Source organism: Caloenas nicobarica, chromosome 1 (genome assembly GCF_036013445.1).
Source record: "Caloenas nicobarica isolate bCalNic1 chromosome 1, bCalNic1.hap1, whole genome shotgun sequence".
Lineage (NCBI taxonomy): Eukaryota > Metazoa > Chordata > Aves > Columbiformes > Columbidae > Caloenas > Caloenas nicobarica.
This window is the reverse complement of record NC_088245.1, coordinates 57,905,978-57,932,655: the sequence shown is the minus strand read 5'-3', so window position 1 is coordinate 57,932,655 and position 26,678 is coordinate 57,905,978. Positions and strand designations below refer to the sequence as shown.

The window sequence follows — 26,678 nt, the reverse complement described above, 5'->3', positions numbered from 1 at the left end:
CACATCAGGACCATTAATTGCTTCCTCGAACATGTTACAAGTGAATTTTCCTTCAGCAAGGAACTTTCAACTCATCTGTAGATTGCTATCCATATATTGCTGTGAGAAACATGGTCATTAATCCTACTGGGATAATTGCACCCCTGTGACAGTCATCATGGCTTGCAAGAGCACTCCAAGTCTGATCACTTCTGCTTGTCTCAGGAAGGCTTCTTTTGACACTTGCTACATACCTGCTCAATCAGGGCCACCTGGACCTGATCGCCAGGGCCATGTCCAGATGGATTTTGAATGTCTTCAAGGATGGGGATTCTACCACCTCTCTGGCCAGTGCTCAGTCATTTTCATAGTAAAAAAAGTGTTTCCTGATGTTTAGCCAAAACCTCCCATGTTTCAATTTCTGCCCATTACTTCTAGTCCTCACTGGGCACCAAGAACTTGACCCCATACTCCTTACACTCTACTTTTGCACACATATATGCCCCCCGAGCCTTCTTTAGGCTGAAGAGTCCCAGCTCTCACAGCCTTTCCTTATGCATGAGGTGCTCCAGTCCTTTAATTATCTTCCTGGCCCTTCAGTGGGCTCTCTCAAGTATCTCCATCCCTCTTTTGTGCTGAGGAGCCAGAACTAGATACTTCACTCCAGGTGGGGTCTCACCAGTGCAGAGGGGAAGGATCACTTACCTTGACTTACTGGTAATGCTCTTCCTAATGGAGTCCAGGAGGCTACTGGCCACCTTTGCCACAGGGGCACACATTGCTGGCTCATGTTCAACTTGGTGTCCACCAGGAACCCCAGGGCCTTTTCTACAAAGCTGATTTCCAGTCTGTGGTGGTACTGGGGCTTATTTCTCCCCAGATGCAGGACCTTGCACTTCCCTTTCTTGAACATCTCAAGGTTCTTGTCAGCTCATTTCTACAGCCTGTTGAGGTCTGTCGGGATGGCAGCGCAACCCTCTGGCATGTCATTCCTCACAATTTCTTGCCACCAGCAAATGTGCTGTACATACACCCTGCCCCACCATCCAAATGATTAATGAACACAGAACTGGACCCCGTGTTGACTCCTGGGCTACACCACTAGTGACTGACCTCCAACTAGACTTAGTAGCACTGATCACCACCCCCTGGGCCCAGCTGTTGAGCCAGTTTTCAGTCCACCTCACCATCTGTTCATCCAGCCCATAACCCATCAGCTTCTCTGTGAGGATGCCACACCACTTCCCACAGGTATTGTCCATGGAAGAACCCTGCATCTTCCCCCCACGTAATCCTGCGAGCCTACTGTCCTTACAGACACCTAACTTGGTATGAGTGACAGCATCACAGTGGCTGTTAAGTGGGCTGTCAGATACGAGAGACGCTTATTGAATCTTCAATATCAAATATCAGCATCCACATAGGCTTATAAGCACTGGTTAGGTCCTGAGGCACAGCTCTAACTCCCCTTGTAGTCTCAAGATAAATCAGTGCTCCAAAAAATAAAGATACTGGGATATTAATTGTGAGCATAGGTGAACAGGAGGAAGCATGTTTTAATTGGGTAAAGAGACCTATTCTTTATGTAACAACCTTTTTTGTATCTTTGCAGTTTTATAACACCCAACCAGGAAAAACTGTCCTGTTAAGCCAAGGCTTTGTTTTCCCTCTCTTCACTCAAGCCTTGTAATCTGGATAGAACATATAGAAAAGCTTGTTCTTGTCTCAGAGCATGAAGGATAAGCAGCTTGAAAACCTACCATCAAAGCACAGAATGCAATTCATGTGGGAACAGCATTAACTTAGCACTATGAACAGAAATGAAACTCAACTGGGTAGCCTTGCATGACCAATAACTGCAATTCAAAAGCCTGGATGCTGCTGCAAAACAACTTGCCAGATGTTGAGGCCAACAGGTTTAGCTCATAGCATTCAAAACTTCTGAGATAGTGAGACCGATGATCACTCATAGTCCAACACCACTTACTGACATCTGATGTGCAATAGGGCTTAATAACTAGAGCTTAGATGAAAGATGGAGACTTTTTACCAAGGTCTGTAGTGGCAGGACAAATGGCAACAGTTTTAAACTGAAAGAGAGTAGGTTTAGATTGGACCTAAGGAATTATTTTTTTTTTTAGGATGAAGGTGGTGAGGCACTGGAACAGGTTTCCCAGGGAAGTTCTACAACAAGTTCTATAAAACCTCATTGAGATATAGTTATTCCATATCCACATAAGGAGCTCAACCACATTCACTTGACCTTTTGATCAAAATAACAAAAGACAACATTTTTTTTTAAAAAGGTCAGTATGTATTGAAAATATCTCTGTAAAAACACCTGTAATACTACAAGGTAGTACCAGCACAAAACAGATCAATATCAACTTTCTTTAAAGTGTTAAACTTTATTATAAATTAAAATTTCTTTACAAAAAATTGCACATAATTGACCACTCTTAGGTTCTGATGCACTGGCATTTGCAATAGTTTCTTTAATCTTCAAGTTTAATAGTCTCTGCCGTGAGTCCAATGCAGAAAGGGGCAGTAAGCAACCCTCTTAGAGCCTTCAAGTGCAAGAAGCATACTTGTGGCCACGGCAGTTACACTTTCCTTAAGAGCGGCTGCTTTTGTTTTAAATCCTGTAATGAAAAAGTCTCAAAAAAGGTTTAAAAAAGGAAAAACCCAAAATGGACTACTTGCTTTTTACTGTAAACACAGCCCAGTAAATTAATCCCAAACACAGATCTCTCAGGCATCAGCGAGAGTGTCAAGTGAATCAGGAACAGCAAAACAAAGAAAACAGAAAATAAAAAGAAAAACATAAAAAAATAATGTCTGTCATTTTGATTAACTATACTTACGTACATGACGTTATGAGAATCTGGCAGGGCCCAGAAGCAAGGCCAGACAGGGAGTTCATTTTTCCACAGGAGGGTCATGTTAATTGTTTCCAGGTTGAAGGAGAGCGGACTGGAGACTCGATATGCTCAGCAATACTCATCTGCCTTACACAGATCTTAGGCATGGATCAGCCTGAAGAATCATTCAACTGATTTTGGCATTTAATAGGACTTATGGCTGACCGTACCCAGCGTTCAGCGATTCTTGCTTTCTGTTCTGTAAGTGTTTAAATTTAAAAGCTCATCTAGGCTGACTCCAACCTCTTGGCACTTGGAAACTAGTTTTCTCAGGTTATCAGTTTTACCTCCTCCTGATGCTTCAAACAAGAGTTGCTGTAAGAGATGGGGAAGCAGATATAAGATTTAGCCAGAGCTTGAGCATCACCACATCTATGGATATGGGATATGCAGAAAATTTATATGAAACCTCAAACTGAATCATAAGGAGAAAACATTACATCTTTCCACAGTGTTGCACATAGAGGTAACTTCTGAAGGGCTCTCTGATATAAGTGATGGACCTGTAAAATAAAAATTAGTATTAAAAGTCAGCACAATTTTGTGCATTTAAAATGAGTGATTTGAAGCACAAAAATCTCTTGCAATAATTTTTAAAATCTGTTTTTAAAAAAGGTTCAAAGTCAAACATTAAATTGCTACTAAAAGCAAAGACAAGTTTATATCTGACGTTAATTCTGACCCCTGTATGCACATGACTGACCACATGACATTCCATTTTTCTTCCCAACACTCTTGCCTCATTCATTGCACAGGATGGAACACACTCACGGAATGAAGCACCTTACTGAATATTTCTCTTTTACTACTCAATATGTAGTATCAAGTTCTTGCTTATTGCATGTCACTTCAATCCCACAATGAAAATAACTGTTTCATAGTCTTTTTTTCCTTCAGCATCCATCTAGTGCTTTAACAATCGCTATGTGTCTTTGCAACTGTCGAAAAAAAACCCAAAAAACCACAAAACGGTTTTACCATTTTATGCTCAGAAATAGAGGACCAGAATGGTTAATCCAAGTATTTACTCAAGTCTTCTTCAACTACTGGTATCTGAAATACCAGTTCTAATCAGAGAGTCATTAGAGGAGGTATTTGTTGGCATTATAAACATTCATTTTTACATTCTTTTAAAAAACCTTTAAATGACCTGCTGAAGGGAACAAATGATGGGTTTTCCAGGAACAGGAAATCCAGAATCTGAATCACTATTCAATTTTAAAACAATATCCTACCTGTTTACTAGAAAATCCAGTTATCTGGAACAGCCACTGATCTGCATAAACAGTTGTAAGTGCTCACTAAATCCCAAACTAATTACTCCTCAAAATACAGCTGCACTGTGTGCACCTGCCTAAGTGATTTTACTCCACACTGTATAGTTAGTCAGGTGGTTACAGAAGAAAACTACAAGATTTTGTCTGGGTATAATCCAGTTACAGTGTTTTACATATACCTTCACTTTAACTGGTTCATTTTCTGTAAGGACCCTCTTTTTGATTCATTTGAAATGTATTTTTCTAAACTTCTAACCAAAAATAGCAGGCATCTTTTAAGTCAGTGGCCTCACTATATGCAGCAGTGCCTTCAAATGTAGCCCATCTAATCCAATGACTGAAGCAGGGATCTGTAACTAATTACAGATTACACCAAACCAACATGGACACAAAATTGAGGCTAAATAGGCAACCATGCCTTTGGTATCTCCTGACTTTGAACTATTTAATCTTACAAGCCAAATAACTGTCTGCTTGTGGGGTGTTCTTTTTAAACATCCTAGGAAACAACAAAGGAAGGAAGATTTCATATGTGAGTGTAACACTAGCCATGCTACCCAGTATGGCTCAGTTAAAGCTTGAATACTGTTTCAAAGACAGACTACAGAATGAAAAGAAGGATGCTGAGAATCAGCCACTACAAGAGTACAAAATAAGATACAGCAGAGATGTAGCTCAGGAACACCACAAACAAGTGGTGAGTCACAAACCCAGGGCCTTGTGTACCCCGCAATACAAAGCATCTTTCCACACGCAGAATAATATTTTGAAGGTGGAAGCAACAATACCAGGAATATGGAACCATTCTGTTTGAACTGAAAAACGACTCAGTTGCTATGCCAAAAATCTCTTGCATTTGTATATAGAGTGATAAAAATATTTCCGTCCCCAAGGTACCAATGAGTAAACTTGTTATTTTTGGAGAAAAAAACGTAATGTCTTTGGTGTGCTTGGGAACTACTTGAACTCTTTACATGGATTGGTTTGGCAGACTTGCCCTTCCAACTACTTGTAAAGATAGTCATGATAGTCACTAGCATCTTCCAGCACAGCAATCCTTCCTTCCCTCTGCTGTATTTTAAGTGGCACAAAGAATACAGCCCACTGAGCAAGAGAAATATGCACACAAAGAGTTTGCACAAGTACTCATGATGAAATCATGACTAACTTGATCACCAAAGGTATTTCTCACACATGCTGCAGTGTCTACATGCACAGTATTTCAACTATCTAGAAATCTTGAGTTTGAGAGATGATTGTTGCTTTGGATAAAGCCAAGGTAGGAAAAAAGTTTTACAGAATTTTATAATTACTCATTTTAGTAATCCGTGTTAACTTACTTCTCTTTGTCCCCTTAGAAAGCATTCGGCAGCAATGGCTCTGAGGAAAAGAAATATACAAAAATACTTATTCTTGCATGATTTTAAATGCCATTAGTGGCAGAATACTGACTGTGGAATGGAATTACAAATCCCTTGAGAAGAAACTAACTTCCAATGATGTTAATCTACAGTGAAAAGACAAAAATAGCCATTTTTTAAAAACAACCTTACATGAGCAAGACATTTCAGTGGTTCCCCATTATGAACAAACACTGAAGAAAAAGATCAGTTCAGCATCACTGGATAATGGAGATTACTGCTATTGTGATATATAAAGGGGAGGGGTAGAGAGGGGGAGACAGAAGTCAATAGTTGAATTAAAAAGGCAACTTGTAAATACATCATTCATATTTATCTGCATAATATCCATTTGCATAAGTTTCCCCAAGAGGGAAATTCTATTTCTCATTTTAAAGTGACAGTACCTCTGTCTGTTGTAACAGTTACTGTTTAAATACTAAGATAATGAAAGAGAAACTTCCAGTATAAGCCCAATTGGAAGGATGTTTCAGATTTACCTTTGTGATGTAAACCTTATAAACAAAAGCAATATCTATGAAAACAGATGTATGACTGTTGCATTACATTTTCCAGATGGCCAGGCATGTTGGGATATTATATGTAAACATCTTGGCTTGCAGTTTCAGAATTTGAACATTGCTCTCCTCCCAGTATCGCAGCAGCAGTCTGTAAAAGGCATTCATGAAAAAGGAACACTGCTCTAATCACCAGGAACACAAAAGCAATCTAAAGATACAAATACAGTACACAAAATATAGTACATCTCATCTGAGCCTACAGTTGCAAGTAGGAAAAAAACCCACAAGCCACCATATACAATATTGACTGAATATGCTCTCCGAACAAAACAGAAAAAGGTACACTTTCAGAGAACTACTAAGAACAGTGAAAGCAGAGAGAACATATGATCTTGGCACCAACAAGATCCATTGTCAGCATGCACAAGGTAACTCTTTGAAAGGAGGCTAATTAATTTTATAGTTGTGCTGGTTTTGGCTGGGATAGAGTTAATTTTCCTCATAGCAGCTGATATGGGGCTGTGTTCCAGATTTGTGCTGGAAACAGTGTTGATAACACAGGGGTGTTTCAATTACTGCTGAGCAGTGCTCACACAGAGTCAAGGCTTTTCTGCCTCTCACACCACCCCACCAGTGAGTGGGCTGGGGGTGCACAAGATGCTGGGAGGGGACATAGCTGGGACAGTTGAGCCAACTGACCAAAGGGATATTCCACACCATACGACATCATGCTCAGTATATATTTGGGTGGAAGAAGGAAGGAGGGGGCACATTTGGAGTGATGGCGTCTGTCTTCCCAAGTAACCATTACAGGTGATGAAGCCCTGCTGTCCTGGAGATGGCTGAACACCTGCTGCCTGTGGGAAGTGGTGCATAAATTCTTTGTTTTCTTTTGCTGGTGTGTGCAGATTTTGCTTTACCTATTAAACTGTCTTTATCTCAACTCATGAGTTCTCACTTTTACTCTTCCAATTCTCTTCCCCATTCCATTAGGAAGAGTGAGCGAGTGGCTGTGTGGTGCTTAGGTGCTCACTGTAGCAGTTGGGTGGCAAGGGGACACTTCAGTCAGTTCTGCTCACCCATTTGACATAGTATCAACGTTGTCTAAGGAAGCTGCGAGTTCCTCTAGACAGAATCACAACTTGATTTAAAATGCAGCCATTCAACCTCATGTGCTGAAGGCAGGTGTGTCATACTCTCCACGCTCCCAACCACACACACATATTTCAGAACTTTTCAAAATTATTCAATTAAATGTTCATGAGTTCACTGCAGCTGAATATAGTAAAACATCGACTCTCTAATCCTGGAAGAGTACATTTTGAAATGCTGTTTAAGTAAGAATCAGTATGATGCTTTTTGCTTACTAAGAGATTTTCCCCAAAGAATAATGATAAATGCTAAATAAATGTCAAGTTAAGCCTTAAGGTAAGACTGTTATACACTAGTATCTCCATTTGTTTTATGCTGGAACTACACTTTTAATAGATCGTTAAGTAACAGCATTATTTTAATATATATCTGACATTTCTCTACGCACTTGAAATTTTGACCATTTGTACTCATCAGGTACAATGCAGACTTAATTCCAGTGTAATTATAACCTTTCCATGGACAGAACTCTGTCAAATACACGTTAGATTGAGATGATGTCAGAAGGCACAACATGCCTCAAGCAACATGCAACAACAGAGGAAGAGTTTCACTTCCGTAGTAGAAAGCAAATCATGCATGTCTTGCACAAACAACAGTAGTTATGTTAACCAGCTGTTTGTCTTGATTACAAGTATTTTTACATACCTCAGTGCAAGTCCAGGATTAGCAGGCATGGTAGAACAAAACCGTTCCAAGGTTTTGGAATGTTGAGATTTTGGAATGCAGCTCAAATAAAAAAGAATAACCTGTAGAATTTGAGTTATAACATTAATCCTCTTTATAGCTGTCTAATTTTGCTAAGAATAACGGAATGACAAACTAGGAACATGACTAAAGTGAGTTACCACCTACAAACCTTATTCCTCAAGGGTACAGAAATCAATTTGTGTAATAAGTTAGTGTCAAGTTGCTAACACCATGTATTTTAGTTCTTCTAGCCTGCATTTAGTGAGTAAAGAGAAATGCACTGGATGTTTGCAAAATGGGACCCAGGATTTCTATAAGCTTTATTCTGTCTATATGTGCTCAACTTGCTTTTATTCCTACTTCTATTTTATTGCTTCTGTTTCTTAACCACTGTAATTTCCATGATCAAAACTGACAGCCTAAATACTGTTTCCATCTGCAAGCATTACAGCTCTGCAGACCCTTCTTGCTCAACCATGTCTTCCCTCCCTTACACATTTTCTCTTTTCTCTAGGAAATAACAGTTTGTCATTAACGGCTGCATTCACAGTACTAAAGCACATCATAATAAAGTTTCTATTTACCTTACATGCCCTTTATTCGAAAGGTCACTGCTAGACAGTCTTCTGCTCAGAACACCACTCTCCTCAGATACTTGTTTCTTTTTCTACTAATTCCTAGCTCTCAGTGTTGTGCTGTATTTGAACAAGTAAATTATAGGTACCTGCTAAAAGGTCATCAGTCTTTGTTTAATTTAAACTTTCCACAGACACATTTTTACCTTATTATGAAACTCATAATTGGTCCAATAATCAGCAGTACTAAAAGGAATTGGGTATCGTGTGGGGACTGTAACCAGACATCTGTTCACTAGGTCGGTAAAAAGCTTGAATTCTTGGACTTTGTTGTTGGATCCAACAACCTTACTATTGATAAAAACAAGGTAACTGGAAGGAGAAAAAAAAAATAAAATAAAGATGGTTCTGGTAGCCTTCACTTAATAGTTTTGACATTAACATGCTTCCCTCCCTTAAAAAACTTACTCCAGCCAGATGTTCTGAACAGTTTCCTGCTGCATCACTGCCCCCAGAGCTGCTTCATAAGCATCCAGTGCTTCACCAAAACTTGCATGAAGAGACTGGCATAAACTGTTGACATAGAAAGTTAAAAAGTGTCGTATGTCAAACAATACATGTTCTTACATATTAACCGTAAGAAACAACCAAGAACCTCCAATTCTGAGATACACGAAAAAACAGATTTCAGTTTAGCAGCATTATGGACTACTTTATCAGTTCACTTATTAAAATGGGTAAGTCTCAACTGCAGACAAATAAGGAACAATACATGCAACTTAAAATGCAACTCTTAAATAGAAATGAAATATTATGAATTATCCTCTAGTCTTGTAAAGTACCGTTTTACTAGTCCTTGTAATAGGGATGCTCTGACTGCTACAGAATGGAGACAATTACTGAGCTTCTGTTTGGAAATCTCCAGAACAATGAATTTCAAAGTCAGATTAAAACCACTTGAGAAATGGTATCAGACTAGGACAAGAAATAGTTCTGAAACATACTACTGGGGATCTGGGGTAGAAATAGCATCTCAAAAAAACCAACCAAAAAAAAAAACCCAACAACACCACCACAACAACCAACCAAACAAAAAAAACCCCAAAACCAAAAAAAACCCACACCACCACAAAAACACCACAGAACCTGACAAGAATGTTCAAAAACCCCCTTTTCTTCCACAGCTCCTCAAAGAAACATATGGTCAGACCAACATATAGAACCTCACAAAAGACAGTAGACTACTTTTTTTTTTTACCAAGATTCAGTGAACAATCCTTAAAGTGTAAAGTTAACAGTGAAAATAAGGTAAGACAGTAAGTCACAAGAGGAGGGGAAAAAAAGAAACAAACAACAAAAAAACCCAAACACACACAAACAAAAAAGCCCACAAACCAACGAACACCACACCTCTCATGAAGAAGACAACTACAGAAATGCAAAAGAAGATAGGGCTGATGTTGTTCCCTTGCTACAGAACCCTCCTGATAGTCATAGATGGCTAATACTTTGGTGCTTGCCAATCCTGGATATCGCTGCTAAGGAAATGTTGGAAGAAAAAAAAAACACCACACAAAAAACCTGTATACAAAGATCTGCCACCTCTGCAACCTCTTGCAGAGGAAAAGGTCACTTGGCTATGGAGGGGCATCTGTGGCTAGTTCCAGCTGAAACAATGAGTCAACGTAGGTGGAGAGACCAGGGCTAAACGAAGTTAAACAGAATAGGGGAATGATTGTAAAATAAAAGGGAGACAACTGAAAGCCAGAAGGAAGAACACTACTAGTAGTAGCAACATAAAAGTAAAACAAAAAATCATTTTGTGAGATGAACACGTCTGTTACTGTTCCCGTAGGGAATAATTTCTGAAAGATTTCTCAAGTGGAGAATTTAAGTTGACATACAATTCACAGTTCCATAAAATTGTCTCTGTTGTGCGGCAGACAGGTAGGTTCTCTAAGGACCAGCAGATCATTTATTGAAAGAACCTTAAGTCATACACCCTTAGGCAAATGTTCTGCTTTTGAAAATGCAATTTACTCAGACCCAACAGCTGTTTCTCAGAAACACTTTAGAAAGTCTCACCAGTAGATCTGCCACAGATATGGGATTTGCTGGTTTACAACATCATCAGTAAGATGTTCTTTATAGAGAGGTGATGTAAATTCAATTGGCATTGGAAAATTCAAGAGATATCTACAAGAGAAAAAAATAGTAGCAGATAACAATATGGAAGAGTCCTATGTGGGATGTGGATGCAACATTTACTTCTGAAATCCAGTTCATGGGACATATTAAAAAGATGCACTTTTCCTAGATTTTAGTTTAACTCCAGACAATTTATACAAAAAAGCATTAAGTGGAAATACAGAAATAGTTTCTGTAGAAAGCATTTACTCCCTCATTATGTACACGTTAAATGTTCCTGTCTCTGATCTCTCCCCTCACATCATGAAGTTTAATCAAGTAAGGTACAATTACCTACCTACAGTCAGCTAAGTAGCATTGCCAGTACTAAATTTAATGCAAACAAACGTAAGCAGGAATAAAACTAACACCTAAATTGGAGACAAAAAAAAAAAAACAAACCAAAAACCAACACGACATTTCAAAGCCTTATCTGCATAAGCTTTAGCACAGAAGGTCTCCCTTTGAAGGCCTTCAGAAGCATCTATTTTGACTACAGGGAACTTGCATATTTCAAAACTTCAGTAAGCCTCTCAATTAGGTGCTAAAATTCAAACAAAAAATCAGCAGGCTAGATATGAACCTGTGCTTTTAAATAATTATCTACTGATTAATAGCATGCTGGACATCTGCACTGAGGTCTTCCGCAAGTGCCTAAATACAGTATTTTAGGATGCAATTTTAGGCTTCTAGCTTTGCACAAACCAAATCAACTTTGGCATACATATGACCAATTTCCATTCCCCAAATCTAGATATTAAACTTGCTGGCTGTTTCATCTTTGAATACTTGTGGTTCTACAGTGTATTTGCACAAACAACAAGCACAAACCTTATGAACTAGCAAATCATAATTCCTTGAAGTTTTAGCAAGACATGCCAAGCTAAAAATAGTGGAGTTTAAAAGTTCTGGACTGTGTTGTTTTTCAAGAAAATGCCAATATTACCTACATTTAAATAGAAAAAAATATTCTAAGTGTACCTTAAGAGATCCATGGGACCGTGCTGTTGGCATGTATTCTCAAAGAAAGCTGCCACAAATTCTTGCAACAGTGGAAGAACACTGCTTGACCTTTCCTGTTTTGAGGTTTTATTATTTTAAAATAAAAACAAATAGAATCAGATATCGACCTGAAAATGACAGGAACAATTTAAGCACAATAAATAACCAGTGGTGTCTCTGTCTCTGCAATGCTCCATTGTCTTCATTCCCTCAAGAATGAAGTCTAACTGGGTCAGTCTGCAGGTAGCAGAAAAAAGCTGAAAACAAGTTACAGGGTTTCCTGTTAACATCTGTTCTTGTATAAGGATATTAATGCTTGATTAGAACAATTCAAACTATAAATTTATGATTGCATGTAATTCCTTCCATTATCTTTAGTCATGTCACTAATCTTGCCAATTCTGTTTTTTCCCACCTATATAAAAGAGAACTAAACTTTACAAAACAATCGTGAAGATCAATTGACTTGAAAAGTGTTTAAAATAACACATAAAATCCAAACTTTACAAAGCCAGCAGACCAACAAAATGACTTTTGGAGTGGAGTATTACCTGTGAAACAAGGAATTTACACAACTGATAAAAAATTTCTGCATTCTGAGGATTCTTCTCAAACGCTCCAATCCACACTTCGTAGGCATTGTCACTCTGCCCCATCTGCAAATACAAGGCGGCCAAACTCTCCAAGAGCTGACAGTTGTTAGGGCAGAGCTCCAATAAAGATCTACAAAGTTCTGCAGCAGACTCCCACCTTAAAGAAAATTAAAGGTAAGTTTTCAAAAAAGCAGAGTTGAGTAGTCCAATTAAATATGTCTTGAAACAACTTACCTTTCAAGAAGTTTCAGCAAAGCTATCATGTTTTTGTAGAGAGGAAAGCAGATAGCTATTCTTTTGTCAGCCTCAAGGCTTTCATCGGTACATGTTTTGACCGCGTCTTCAAAACAAAAGTATGAAATCAAGCCTTTAGACCTCAAGCAATGTCAAAGTTATTTGAAGTCTTAACATAATAAAAAGTCTCATTTAACATAATGAAAATACCGAAGTGTGGAAAAGTATTTCTGAGATTGCTGCTTTTTTAAGTATTAAAAAAAACAAAACCAAAAAAATAAAGACCACCACCTTTGGAAAAGCTCTCTTAACACTTATCACCACAGTGCAAAGACAAAAGTCTTTCAGAAGATTCATCCCTCATTCATTGAAAAAACAACTAAGCGTTAAAGCCACGTTACAGACAGCAATGCATCACTGTATTTAAAACTACACTCCAGGATTTCCAGCATAGCTGCTGAAAGCTATTGAAACAAAAGCTAATATATTATTTTTCTTCTCAGCACAATGAAAAATTACCCAATAATGACCACCCAGCTATCACAGCTAGACTGCCTTCACTCTCACAGCTGGGCTACTCAACCTGTCCTTGAGTACTTCCACACTGCATCACCATCTGCAGCATAGATATATTTTCAGTGGCGATTCAGTATTGCTGGTAGCTAACATGCTAAGTACTGACATTTACACAATCCTATTATAATGTCTACCTCTGGCAGCACCACAAGTCAAGGATTCAATTTCTTCTAGTATCTTCATTTTACATCTTTAAGAATTGTTCAGTAACTTTCCAATAGACACATCCCACTGAGGGGAGGGAGGGTGAGAGAGAGCTTGGCTTTATGCTTGCATAAGCCCAAGAAAACTAGCAACGCCATACTGGTCTTTATCTTGATAGAATATCATCGTTCAGAGAAAAAGCTATGGCTTTGAAACACAGATTAAAAACTCAGTGTGTATGTGTGTTAAGCACCTGAGAACATGGACTTGCCCCACTGCTCTGTTTAAAATCAAGGAAATATGAATCCAAATGGCTTAACATGGTCATCAGCAATATTGCACTGCCTTGAAATTCCAAAAGTTGGATAGTATTTCTTGATTTATAACAAGTGAGCGATGTATTAGGTAGTCTACCTCCTTAATCTTACCTTCAAACATAACTAACAGTGTATCAGGATCTGTCTTCACATCTTCAGCTGTTTGCCACGGTATTAAAAATGGCTCTTTATTCATCATCCTTGAAGGACTGACATTGGCTGGATCATAGAACTTGCCTGGGAGACAGTCGAATTCAGCCAGATGTATGTAAGCCAGCCAAGCCAAGCAACGGTCACTTACAACAAGGTGTTTTGATATTGTCTTTTCATTTGCTGATTTTAAAGCATTCTGTAAAGGTTAAAATAAATACATTATATTTCAAACACAAAATCTTTCAGATCTAATAACGATAATAGGAAACAGGAAGAGTAATTTTTAATATTCTCAAATCTTTTCCATACAAAACACAGGAACTAATTCTTAACATCCATCATGATTCTATTTGGCTTAAGTTAATATGTGACTAGATTAAAACAGTATGCATAATTTCTAGTAACAGGTTTAGGAAAACTGTAGAAGATTATTCTCTTGAAAAGTGAACAGAGTTTGAAAACCTCCATCTCCCAATATGTGTTCTGTCTTTCTGCTTAATTCTTGGACAATTATTTCCAGTTAGATAGAAATAATACGTGAGCTCTAGAGACAACTCATGTGCAAGTTGGACTCATCTTGCTACATCCTACTGATTTTGTGGTTTGGGGGTGGTTTGTTGTTTTGGAGTTTTTTATCAATCTCTAGTTATATAGCTACTAAGTCACAGCTATCCAAGCCTACTGAAAGCACCACCATGTCTAGAGATATTGTTTAAAAAAAAGTGGTGGAAACATTACTGAGACCAAGGATACTACTTCAAATTTTCCTACCACTCATATGCAAAACTAGAATAGCCCAGTTAAATTGGCAGATCCCAAAGAAAATCATTAGAGCATGCAATTAGTCTAAATACAATTGCTCCTAAAACAGAATAGAATCTCATGGCTAGTGACGTGCCAACATTTTTTTCTGGATAAATGCAGTACAATCAAACAATGCACTTTCAAGAGAATGAAAATACTTGCAAATTCAGGCAAAATTCAGAAGGAGGACACTTGTCCTGCAAAAACTGTAGTTTCAAAAACATTTCACTTATTCACCCTTCCAAATATTTACTTCAGCAAATTTGTTTTCAAGTTTATAAAGAGACACATTGCTACTCATTCTGGAGTAGCATTTACTTAGAGATTGTCTTCCCTTAAATACGGTTTCCGCAAGACATTCTTTTCAACTACACATTTCAGATTAACATTAAAAAAATGGGGAAAGGTAAAAGAAACTAACCCATGTTATTCCCCCATATATACTGGATTTCCATATCAATTTGACACAAACTTTTTTGTCCCTCTGTTCTTTTGGTTCATTCAGTCAAACATACAGACTTACATTTATCAGTACTGCTGTGTTTAGAATAGCTTTTGGAGGAAGTCAACACAGCATTACACTTGTCTATTTAAACTGGACCTAGAAAAACACATAGTTTTAAACGACACAACTGAGAAAAATGTTTTAGGGTGTAGCAAGCAGCCGGTGCCACCTGCTGGGAGGAACGAAACACTTGCCATTGAAAATACAGCAGCTCCCACTTGTAGGAGGAGCTGACATCAGCATTCGATTTCTCACCTTCATCCATCACTTCTGACTACAGAACAGTGACCAAAGTTCTTTCTACAGTCACAATAAAAGCCTGAGATAACTAATTTTGGAGCAGGGCAATGCTGGTAGATATCGTATTATGTTCTTTCTAAGAACTACTGGTTTGATAATTGTGTGTAGCAATAAACATTTGAGTACCTGAGGCAAGATATTACTCAAAAGCCCTTCTCTGCAGAAATGTGTTCTACCGCTTACCAGAAATCAAGTAGTAAAGCAATTCCCTGGGAATTATTTTGAGCTGTAGTGGTCTAGGCTATTAGTTACACAAGCAAAGCAAAATAGGTAACAAAAACCGCAAAGGCATATCCAAATTTTGCAATGGCATCATATTTCAAAACAGGAGTCTCTAGGAGAATTTCTTTGGCAAATAAAAGAACGAACAATTCTTCTAAAGTTGACACTATCAGAGTAACAGGCATTAGAAAGTTGAAAGTGTGAAGACAATTCCTGGAGTGGTAACCTCGAAGATACCTGCAGCAGAACAAGAGCATTCTGATGTCTTCCTGTAAACAGGCTTAAGTGAACCCTGTACAGGAGAGTCTCCAGCAGCTGAAAGGACACGAGATTTGGATTTTCTTCTCTCACTTCCATTAGGAACTGTAGCATCCTCCCACATACATAGTCTTTTCCATCAAAGGAATTTTCCAAATTCAAAAACTAGAAAGAAATAATTCATATTTGTAATGAATTACTATAGTCAGAATACTAGAAAATCTTCCAGATTTAAGTTTAAAAATCATAGGAATCACAAACTTCAGATAAGGTCTTTCACCACCTTATGAACCATATTTCCCTTCCTCACACCAAATTTTCACATGAAATATCAAAAAATACTGCTTAAATATTAAAGATTAAACAGTCAAAGATAATTTTTTCAAACTTAAGTAACAAAAAATAAGAAATGTAACATTTTGGTTTTAAATAACTCTTAATACCTGACGAAAAGTGATGATTTCTACAAATATCCTGCAAACAGAACTTTGAATTGCTTAATTTTCTGAGCAACTTCTGAGTTTTCAAAAAGCTGTAGTGCTTTTCATTTCACACTTTCCCTGTCACACATACTGGTTTTCTACAGTAGAAAACACATACTTAAGTGAATATGTCACATACACTTTTTGTTTTTAAACTTACTGTCCACCAGATTTGGTAAGAGGCAGCATATTCCACTGCTGTTTCACACATTTCCTGTATCTCCTCCTTGGTTCCTCTTTTTGAGAAGAGTCTGAGGTAATGACACCAAATTTCAGGATTTTCTTTGTTGTTCTCAAGGGCTCGAGCCAAAACATTTAAAGTAGAATCTAAACACTCAGATGATGACCTGTAAAAATTAAAAAAGCATTCACATCAACTGTATTAGTATCACAGCTTACACAATAGCAAATATTAAAATGGGTGCTTATAATTAGAATGGAAGTGACACACCATCAGCCTTTTTTTTTTTTAAACATGTCCTTTACTACGAGAGTTTCAAAGTTTGAGTAAGTTTTTATCCTTCAAAGGTTATTATTAAGTGCAATTATCATAGTGGATAGAAAAATAAATTTTTTAGGATAAGAATGCCGATTCAAATGAGAGTCCAATTTAATTGAAAATGGGTAAGATTCATCTGTACGGAGAAGTCTCAAGCTGCAATCATATAAAGGCATTTACAACAGACAGACTTAATGCAAGTAGAAATTTCAAAGGCTTAGCAAATTAAAGTTGGAATTTATTACATATTTAATTTACTTTCTACAATCAAGTATAAGCCTTTATTTTAGGTTGCTATGCATGCCATGAAGGTTTTTTCTGCCTATAAACGATTAAATAAAGGAGATCTTACTTTTTGAGATAATTATTACAAGATGATACAAGATTAGCTCAAATAACTGACTATATTGCAAACCACAAAGCTGAGCTTTAATGCATAAACAAACTTCCATAAAACCACAGAAAGTTTCTGAGGTCACATTTATTTTAAAACCATCTTTAGAAATTACTTTGCATTGCCATTTATGAAGGGAAAAGCACATGTCCCAAAATAAAACTAATACAGTCAACTGAGTGTAAGTCTCAAGCCTTCCCCACCCCCTCATACCACCATTGCCACCTACTAAACCACTCAGTTTCTTCAGAGTACTGGGAGAGTGGTAGAAAAGGGAGAAGGTGGCTGTTTTAAGAAAAGGATGCAGTCTCCCATTAGGTTTTCTCCCTTCTTTTCTTGGTCTTTTTCCAAGTACACTTAGATTTAGAAAGTGTGCTCTTCTCACCCTGCCAGTTGCTGGTAGTATTTTCATTGAGTACTGGCCTTTCCAGTTCTATCCGACGCAGTGTTCAGGCACCGACCGATACAGCTAAACTGATCTTTTGCTACACTTTCCATTATCCACAGTTTACACAAGGCTTTTGAAAGACAGATGCTCCTCTCCATTCCCTTTCTTCCCTGCTGCAGCTGCTTAAGCTAGTACCTCACTATTAAAATCAAAGTCCATTTCTAGAATGAAATCATGACAGAACTCCTACTGAAATTACCTGATTGCCAATAAAAACATGATATCCTAGAGAATAACTTAAATAAACAGAAACTAGAAAACCTTAGAAATCCAAAAGTTAAAAAATTACAAAACAAGACGATGAGTGCTCAGCTGGACCATTTCTACAGACAAAATCATGTAGCAGAACTGTTCCTACAAGAAAGCTTTCTGATGAAAGTAATTTCAAACATTATTCCAACCATTCACTCAATAGAGGAGAAACCAATTTGAGTTTATTGGTCTACTACTTTATCACTGAAAGTACAACATTCCACTGTAATCTTGGGAACACAGTAGCTTGTGCACTTTTCAAACACAATCACTTCTCCCACGCTACTTTCCATCAACTTCCATCCTGAACCAGAACCTACCTAAAGATAAACCACCAGCATAATTTATTACATGCTATACTGCCTACAATAGGAAATCTAATCTATTTTTTTAGCCTCCTTTCAAGTAATACATTATTTGTGGTATTGTTGAAGGAAGTTCTTTAACATCAGAAAGGAAATTTGATCACAGCAGCACGGGCGAAGCACAAAATCAAATCCAAAATGTAGCAGGCTTACCCTTCATTTTGATTCAAGTATTTGTATGCAAGTTTAATCCAAAGCTGTACATCACAGGGGTTTTCTTGGACACTGGCCTCCAAGTTGGAAATGTCATCAGTCTCACTTGTGAAATACCGGACGTCATCTGGAGTCACCACAGCATCAAGAGCTGGGATTCTTTTTTTATGTTCTGTGGGATTGGCTGCAAATGAAAACAAAATTTTTTAAAAAGATGTTTCATTTCAAAAATGAAGTGACTTGTAAGATAAGAACTCATACAAGAGGTGGCATTTATATATTTCAAGCATAGCCATTGACCAGAACAAAATATGGTTATTTCAACATCCTCTAAAACTTAGAACTGTGTAGTCTGTAGAAAACTGGTTATATTTCAAATGTGAAGGCAAAAAATAAATAGCAGTAAAAGGCTGCTTTAACCAACAGACACTAATTAAGGCAGTTCCTTAAGCAGCATTAGGAAATTAACATATCTGACAAAGAAAAATTCATATCAATTCTGAGTCTCTAAGAATCCTTTTTACAGGGTTTTGCTAACAAATCCTAAAGCTCCCACTTGCATGAGTCACATGTGAGACACTGTTAGGTTACAGATGCTCTAGCAAGCTTCCAAGTCTCAAATGCTGTTTAACAGCAGCTTTTTTTTTCCTCAACACTGAATACTAACTCTATAGAAATTTAAAATAAACAAGTACACAAAGTTTTACTACTTTTAGTTCTGGGAGGGCAAAATTAAAATTTAAAAAATCCTAAAGGTCTATGAGCAAAGCTGAAACATTCTAGGGAAATAGTTCCTTATGCTCCTTTTAAGAACAGGTGAGTAGAAATTCCACTTTAACTTCCAGTCACACGTTACACTAGATTTTTTTTTCCTTAAATACAACAAATTCAGGTAAAACTTTACCCAAACCATTTTGCAAAATAAAGTTTCCATGCAGGGAATACAAAGTCAAGAGAGCTGCTAAAAGCATCAGTTTTCTTAAGAACCACTTTAAAAATTTGGTGATGGGAAGAGGTTGGTAGATATTTTCCCCCAGTACTCATTTTTAATGGATGCCACACATCCAGATTACCATATTTAATAGGTCCAACACACTGTTCCTCTTCACTGCTGCTACTATCTAACAGAGGTTTTCTCCAGTACTTTGGTCTCCATTTCCTTTTATCTTTCCACGTTGTAAATGGAGGTGCTGTAAACAAGCAAAGTAGAAGAAACTCTTACTTTTCTGTATTCAAGATTAAAACCTTTTTGCTAATAAAGATTTCAGATAAAAACATCCTGTGAGTGAAACGCAAGTGTGTAAGTTTCGGCACTACTTATTGTAAAAGCTATTGTGCTTAAGTGCATAAATCACTTTACCAAATTGAGACTCTAAAACTATTATTGCCTTAAAACAGACTCTGCTGCCTTTCATTTATGATAATCAGAGTCTATAATACTGAGATAAACTAATAAAAAATTATTCTTGGTTCACAAAATCATCAAGGTATTATATAATTTTTAAAAACCTTCATACTGTATTTAATCTACAAAGTTACTTACTGTGACTTTTACTCTCATTGACGTTGCTGGCCAGAAGAACAGCCATCTGATCCACTGACATACGGTCTCTGTTTATACCAAAAAGTTTTTCAACATATTTTTCTGAAACAATAATATTTTTATCTTAGGTAAGCACATATATGAAAATGGATAGGTAACAACAGCAGTTTAGCACAATCTATGCTAAATTCATGAAAAGTGACTCTTTCAAGAGGTATCGTAATTTAGCATATTAGGAAAAAGAAAGGCAAAACAAAGTTTGGTTCTGCAATTTGCCTATATGGCAACAGCATTATTATAGAATTCCAGATCCACTGAAGCAGACCAGACCAGTAGTTACAAAAAGACGCAAGGAAAGGGAGAGGGAAAGACTCCATGCCCATTGCTCCCCAATCCCCTCAATACTTTGAGTGAAATGTTCCACAGATCAACGATTTTTTTTTCTTTCTGTAAAGACATCAAGGTAACTATCACTACAAAGACTGCACAACTGCAGAAACCTATTTTTTCACATAGCTGTGTCTTATACATTGCTTTACATCAAACTCCTTGCACCCGGAGCTTTTAATGAAAGCCATTTCCTTCAGAAATGAATCTTTGTAAACAAAAGTGAACAAAAGACTCTTAAAAACCTGTGGCAGTGCTGATTTCCTCATCGGTGCTTTTTTCTGAACAGCCAATCAGTTCTAAATTGTAAGATAGAATATCTTGAAACAGTTGAGGACGGCTAAGAGTACAGTCTTTCATGTGCTGCCTAAAACAAGAAATAAGCAATTAATATATTTATTACAGCAAAAATTGTATAAGGGTTGTAACTAGAAAGCTGGTTTTAGTACATGCTAGGGTGAGGTACAAAGTAAATGATATCCATAGAAAACACTAGAGCCTGCTCTGAAGTTTCTCTTAAATATGCCGGAGTCTTCTCTAAACTTAAGCCTGCATCAGTAACTTAATCCTAGTCTTCATTATTTTACTACAGGCTTACTCTCTAAAATAAACCTCTACATGCTCGTTTCACACTAACACACAGTATTTAGAACTCCCCATGTCAAACAAGGTAGTTATAAAAAGTGATCCCTCTTATAAGACTGAACCTATGGTTTGATGGTAACAGCTAAAAGCTAATCCAAAAAGCTGTCTGCCTCCAAAAAGGACAAAAAAAGAGCTAAGGTCCACTCCTATTACATATTTCCAGTAGTGAGAAGCTTCCAAATTGCATTTATTCTTGACCAATTCATATCCACTTGCTCTTGTACCAACTTTTTAAATATACTATGCAACATTGTTTAACAAACTATTTCTAATATAATTTAACACCAAGCTTCAAAGAAACAAACTTAGCTAGTATTTGCCCAGAAAATCAGAATTCCAGTACTACAATAGTACCTTTTTTTTTTTTACATAATCATATAATATTTGGTATATGCTTTTGTTTTGTTAGCAGTATGATACATCTTTAGTGTGCTCAACAGTATCAACCACTACCTGAGGTTCCATGATGGTCTGAAGTTATGCTGAAGCTATAAACCAAGAAGAGTTCCATCTGAATTACAAGGCAACCAAAAGGTGAAATATTCTCTAATAGTCCATACTGCTTTTCTAAAAGTACATCTAAATAGCCTCCTTTCTTCATGGTTTAGATGAAAGTGTTTTTGTCCTGCCAACCAAGTATCTGCAATAGGGTATTAAAAATAACCTTCTTTTCTAGAACTTGTGCATAGGATCATAAATCTAGACCTTTTAAATGAATGAAAAACACTCCTATTTTGGTCTTTAAGTCAGACATCTAGAAGAAAGGTTTAGTCCAAACAAAAAATTAAAAAGAACTCACCACTGACAGTCATCATCATTACATGTGCCTGTTAAATCAAAACGGCAGAAACACTGTTTTGGCTCAATCATATTGCTATACGTTACTGAACTGAGGTACAGTTTTTCCTTCGTTCGAAAATACGGACTAAACCTAAAACGAAACAGTGAATTATCATGACAAAGCCTACAAGGTAAGATATGTTTTACTAAAAAAGAATTTTTAAAAATAATCACCACTTCTATATCAAACCTCTTATTTCCAAAACCCTACTACTAACCAAAAGCAGCACCATTGACCTATGAGTTAAGAGGAAGGTGAAAACAGTGTGAAAGAGACAGAACGAAACAGTATTTCTCAACCTAAACATTCTGCTTTAACATTCTCTTCTCCCCTAGGTGCAGAACGTAATTCATATAAAGACAGGAAAGGTAGTAATCATCCACTAGTAAAAGCAAACTACTGAAACCAAATTTTAGTTTAGTTCTAAAGAAACCTGCACTCATGCTCTGGTCAGCATAAGATCATCATCAAATGGAAGTATAAAGAAAACCATTAAAGATTAATCTGAAAACAGTGAAAAATTCCACATCAGATTTTAGAACATGTAAACAAACAACACAAAAAGTCTGAGATGAGCAGACTAATGCTTTTTTAAAATCTTTACCCAAAGTTTGACTATGTCAATTCAGGGACTTCTAGCTCCTTAAGTAATTGAAGCCATAACCTACAAGTTAAAATGAATACTCCTTTATGATGCATCCTCAATCTTTTGCTGCTTAATAATACAGAAATCAAAAACCTGAAGTACATGGCAGGATTTAGCTGCTCTAGTTTAAATTCCAAACTTTTGTTTTCTAAAAGTTAATGTGCAGGAACCAAGCTCTCTTCAGTCAAAAGACAGCTGTGGTCTCAAATTGATTATATTTGCAGGTGCCCACTTTAAGTCAAGACGAATCACTGTGCTCATGCCTCTTTCCACTGAGCAGGAATCCAAAAGTAGGTGATTTGCTCGATCTTGATTTTTTCCTGGATTTTAGATTGCTTCATAATGGCTATGAAAATCTTAACTATTATTTTTTAATTTAGTTATACCAAACAACAACCCAGTTGCAGGGAACGGTACACAATACAACATAAAAGCAACATACTGCACTAAAGCAAGGGACTCCTGCATACCAGAAAAAGTAATTAAAGTCTAGTTTAGGGAACATAATGATAAAATTGTTTCAGGATAGTCAAGTTTCTCACTGCAACTTGTCCTTCTGTATATGCCTGGCTATCAAGGAACAGCACTGAAGAATACCTGAACAAGAACATATATAGACAGAATTCAAACAGCTGCTACGGCCTTCATACCTGTAGGATTTAAATACTAGAAGAGGACTATGATACGGTCCAAATGGAAATGGTTTCACTTCAGTTTGTTTATTTTGCGATGTAACAAAATCCATATCCACTGAAATTTCCTAGGAAACAGATAAACAGATATATAGCAAGTGCAATACCACCTAATAAAGACAACCTTCAGATTTAGTTTTAAAGCATTTACCTGACCACATAACAGATCTTCCCTGGGTACTATAGAGGCAGTACTTTTCTCTAGCAGCTCTTTCAAGCTGTCAGCTTTAGCATAAAGTTTTTTCAGTTCATCAACATTTAACCCAAGGAACAATTCAGGCTCCTCTGATGCCTTTTTAGAAAGTTTGTTTATAGTTTCTTGTTTTGGAGTGTCCATGTGTTTAAGATTTGGTTTAGTAAAAGAATTAGATTCTCTGAAAGACCTCCTTCGTTCTCGGTTTGAATTAGACAGAACTTCATCATCAAAGTAGTTTTCCTCACTGTCCAAAGACAATTTATCTTGTGTAAGATCATGAAGTGATGGCTGAGGTAATGCAAAGTCAGATTCCTCTTCTGCATGAGGTGCAATATTTGATTGTTCCTTGGTTTGAAGCGCGCGGGCCTCTTTCAGTTTCTGAATCTTCAGAGCATATTCATACTCCAGTTGCTGTAGCCGCTTTTTCTCTAGTGCAATCAATTCCGCCGAATGCTTTTTTGGACTTGATGCAGGTGATGTCTCCAATTTCAACATTTTGCTTGGCTGGAAGGAAAAAAAATCCCTTTATTTCATTGTCACATTTACTGATCTATTGACAGGAGGTAAACAAAACATGGGCAAGATATTTAATTCAGAGTTCATAAAAACATGTTTGAAACTCCTGCCAGAAAAATTCAACAAACAGCAGGAAAACCACAAAAGGATTTGCCATGATTCAACTTGCACGTTTGCAGATTTTTCAATAAAAATTACTACGCATCATGTACGGGGTTTCAACAGAAGTTCTAGCTGCATTTAAAAGGTGAGCCATAAAACAAGTATGCAGAGAGTGTCGGAGGGGAACACACACACCAAAAAAATTAGTCTTCGTTTTCTGTATTTTGTTTTTCAAAACAAGATGATCAGATCCCCACTTCAGCATCTTTGCTAGATAGTTTTAACAAGATCATTGATGTCTGCGGGCACTAAGTATTTCCTTCACAGGCATATAGCTCCTGTTATTACTTAGCTATGAATGACATTCCCTTGGCACAGAAATGAAGGTTTTGAACAGTCTTTTTTTAAATGTTTAATGCTTTTTCTGTTGAATTCTCAAAAACATAGGAATCCGATAGGAAGATTCCTACAGTGCTTTTGAAATGTTTACCTATTTTCCTGAAATACCATTTGAACTAAGTTTCCTAATCAAAATTGCTACTGCTTTTGAAGTACAGCATGGTTTAAAAGCATGCAGACTTACTCCAAGATGATGTTGCTCCAGTTTTCTTTTCCCAATTTCCTTACTTGCTACTGCTTTTGCTCGAGCAAGTTCTTCCCCATATTTTAATGCCAGAGCTTTTTTTACCGTAACTCGTTGTTGAACTTTATGAATCTGGAAAAAGAAAATAAAGAAATACTACGGTAAGATGCAAATCTTCAGATATGACCACATAATAAAATATAATCAGAAAAGATAGGGGAATTAATGATTAATTCAAAGAAAAGACTACTGTCTCCAAAAATCAGGCTTCCCATTTCAAGATTTCAAGCTCTAGAAAACAGAAACATCTCAAAATTAAAGTTACTTGTTCCTGAAGCTTCTTGAGAAACATCTTGTTAGCATTCAAAATCTTCTCTGTTGCTTGCAGCTGTTCAGCCAGCTTGTTAATCTTATTTTCAGCAATTCGAACGTTCTCTCTCTTCTTGGCCTCTTGTTGCAACAAATGTTTCAGAACAGATTCATCTTTCATCAGTAGAAGTCTAGAAGTAGAAAGGCCACGTAAGAAAATTTTTTCTAAAGGGAATTTTCTCAGAGCTATTGCTGCTCCTCTGAAAGACTAGTTATTTAAAAACCCAGCTCTTCTTCACTTATCAAACAGCATTCTAAGTTTTTTCAGGAAGTCTTAACATCTATGACACACCAAATACTGCTAGTACATATGACAGATTTCCATATCGCAAGTTCACCATGTCAGTGTAAAGGGAGATGAAAGCATTCTAGTTATGAGGACAAGGGAAGGTAAGCAAGTGATGTACCTTTGATATTGTTTTTTTAAATTAAGACATTCAAGACACAGAAGTTCTCACTTTCTGTTAAGTAACAACCCAACTCTTAACTTCGGGCACACACACACATTAGCAGATTACATGCCATAGTATTACGGCACAATAGCAGAGTAATCAAATACAAAAAGCTATGCATGAAAGGAAGCAAGATAAAGACTTAGATAGATGGGTGTGAATAAAGGCAGGGTGGAAGAATGTCCCTCAGTTTATGTTTGACCAGGAACCAGTCTGCTCATGAGACCACACAGAAATAATCAAGTGGAAACAGAAGCAGAGAAGGATGCAGAGCACTTGTATTTTCCAAGGTAACTTGGAAGAAGGGTGAGAAACATGGAAGAGGTGTGCTAAAAGAGAAAAGGTGTACAGAAAACACTTCAAACAGCATACCTGTTTTGCCGGAACATTCATTTATATATATTAGTCACACCACCCTCAAAGGTAGGACTTATGATAGTGAAATAGGTACCTGTTTTTCTTAAGCTTTGCTTCTGCTTCTGTAACTTGTTTTGTCACTACTGCTATTCTCCCAATTCCATCAACTTCACCATCAGAATTTGCAGGGGAAGAATTGTTCCTCAATGGATCAGATTTAATTAAGCGTTGCTTCTCACGACTAAAATAGATGTTAAAAGCAAATATGTTCAGTATCTTCAACATTCATTTCATTGTGTACTCCCAATACTTTTAAAATCTTCAAAAAATTAGCAGGACAAGATTTCAGGTTAAAATAAAAAGAACTTTCCACAACTGAAATCAACTACTGTAAGACAGTACAAATCCAAATACTTTCTTTAGACTCCTATGTTTTCTTACTAAAAACTGAGTGGGGGAAAAGCCCGAAGGTAATGGCAAGGTTTTCAAATGCTGATTTTCCTTCCGGTTACAAAATAGAGTAGTGTGGAGGACTACAAAGAACATACATTTTACTTTAACAATTCAACTCGGTTGTACCTGGCAATCTCTTCTTTTAAGAGTCTGTATTCTATCTTCTTATCTTCTGGTAAAGCTTCTGGAGTTCTCATTGGATCGTTTTCTTTTTCTGATTTTGGAGGGGCTTTGATTTTTGAGGCCTGTTACAACGAGGTTCAAGTCAATACTAGTCACACAGCTATTTACCCCTATTTTTAAGCAGCATTTCAGCACAAACTTAAAGCCGTCCAAGGTTAATCAGATCTTTTAAGCCAGTTTTTTTGCTAGCAATGAAATATGCATTGAATTTTAGTTGAAAAATGAAACCAAAATACATTAAAAATTCCATCTTCAGGATACCACCTTAACCAAAAAAATCATTTTAATTACCTTCTGTAATCCAAATTAC

At 36.9% G+C, this 26,678-nt stretch overlaps 1 protein-coding gene across 1 annotated transcript in view; it reads right to left on the bottom strand.

The window, feature by feature from the left end:
• Window positions 1–2,425: 2,425 nt before the first annotated feature.
• The window catches only part of ZFC3H1 (zinc finger C3H1-type containing), a 41,177-nt gene continuing 16,924 nt past the window's right edge, over window positions 2,426–26,678 (bottom strand). The window contains exons 11-35 of the mRNA XM_065633312.1: window positions 26,312–26,430; window positions 25,827–25,973; window positions 24,880–25,054; window positions 24,555–24,686; window positions 23,309–23,857; window positions 23,116–23,225; window positions 21,778–21,909; window positions 20,579–20,700; window positions 19,947–20,048; window positions 19,477–19,593; window positions 18,404–18,587; window positions 16,453–16,639; window positions 15,790–15,975; window positions 13,680–13,917; window positions 12,532–12,637; window positions 12,256–12,454; window positions 11,684–11,778; window positions 10,601–10,711; window positions 8,984–9,088; window positions 8,722–8,887; window positions 7,899–7,999; window positions 6,145–6,246; window positions 5,518–5,557; window positions 3,341–3,403; window positions 2,426–3,215 (exon numbers count right to left, since the gene is read on the bottom strand). Coding sequence (XP_065489384.1) covers window positions 3,078–3,215; window positions 3,341–3,403; window positions 5,518–5,557; window positions 6,145–6,246; window positions 7,899–7,999; window positions 8,722–8,887; window positions 8,984–9,088; window positions 10,601–10,711; window positions 11,684–11,778; window positions 12,256–12,454; window positions 12,532–12,637; window positions 13,680–13,917; window positions 15,790–15,975; window positions 16,453–16,639; window positions 18,404–18,587; window positions 19,477–19,593; window positions 19,947–20,048; window positions 20,579–20,700; window positions 21,778–21,909; window positions 23,116–23,225; window positions 23,309–23,857; window positions 24,555–24,686; window positions 24,880–25,054; window positions 25,827–25,973; window positions 26,312–26,430 — 3,726 coding nt within the window. The 3' untranslated portion in view covers window positions 2,426–3,077. The remainder of the gene's footprint in view (window positions 3,216–3,340; window positions 3,404–5,517; window positions 5,558–6,144; window positions 6,247–7,898; window positions 8,000–8,721; window positions 8,888–8,983; window positions 9,089–10,600; window positions 10,712–11,683; window positions 11,779–12,255; window positions 12,455–12,531; window positions 12,638–13,679; window positions 13,918–15,789; window positions 15,976–16,452; window positions 16,640–18,403; window positions 18,588–19,476; window positions 19,594–19,946; window positions 20,049–20,578; window positions 20,701–21,777; window positions 21,910–23,115; window positions 23,226–23,308; window positions 23,858–24,554; window positions 24,687–24,879; window positions 25,055–25,826; window positions 25,974–26,311; window positions 26,431–26,678) is intronic.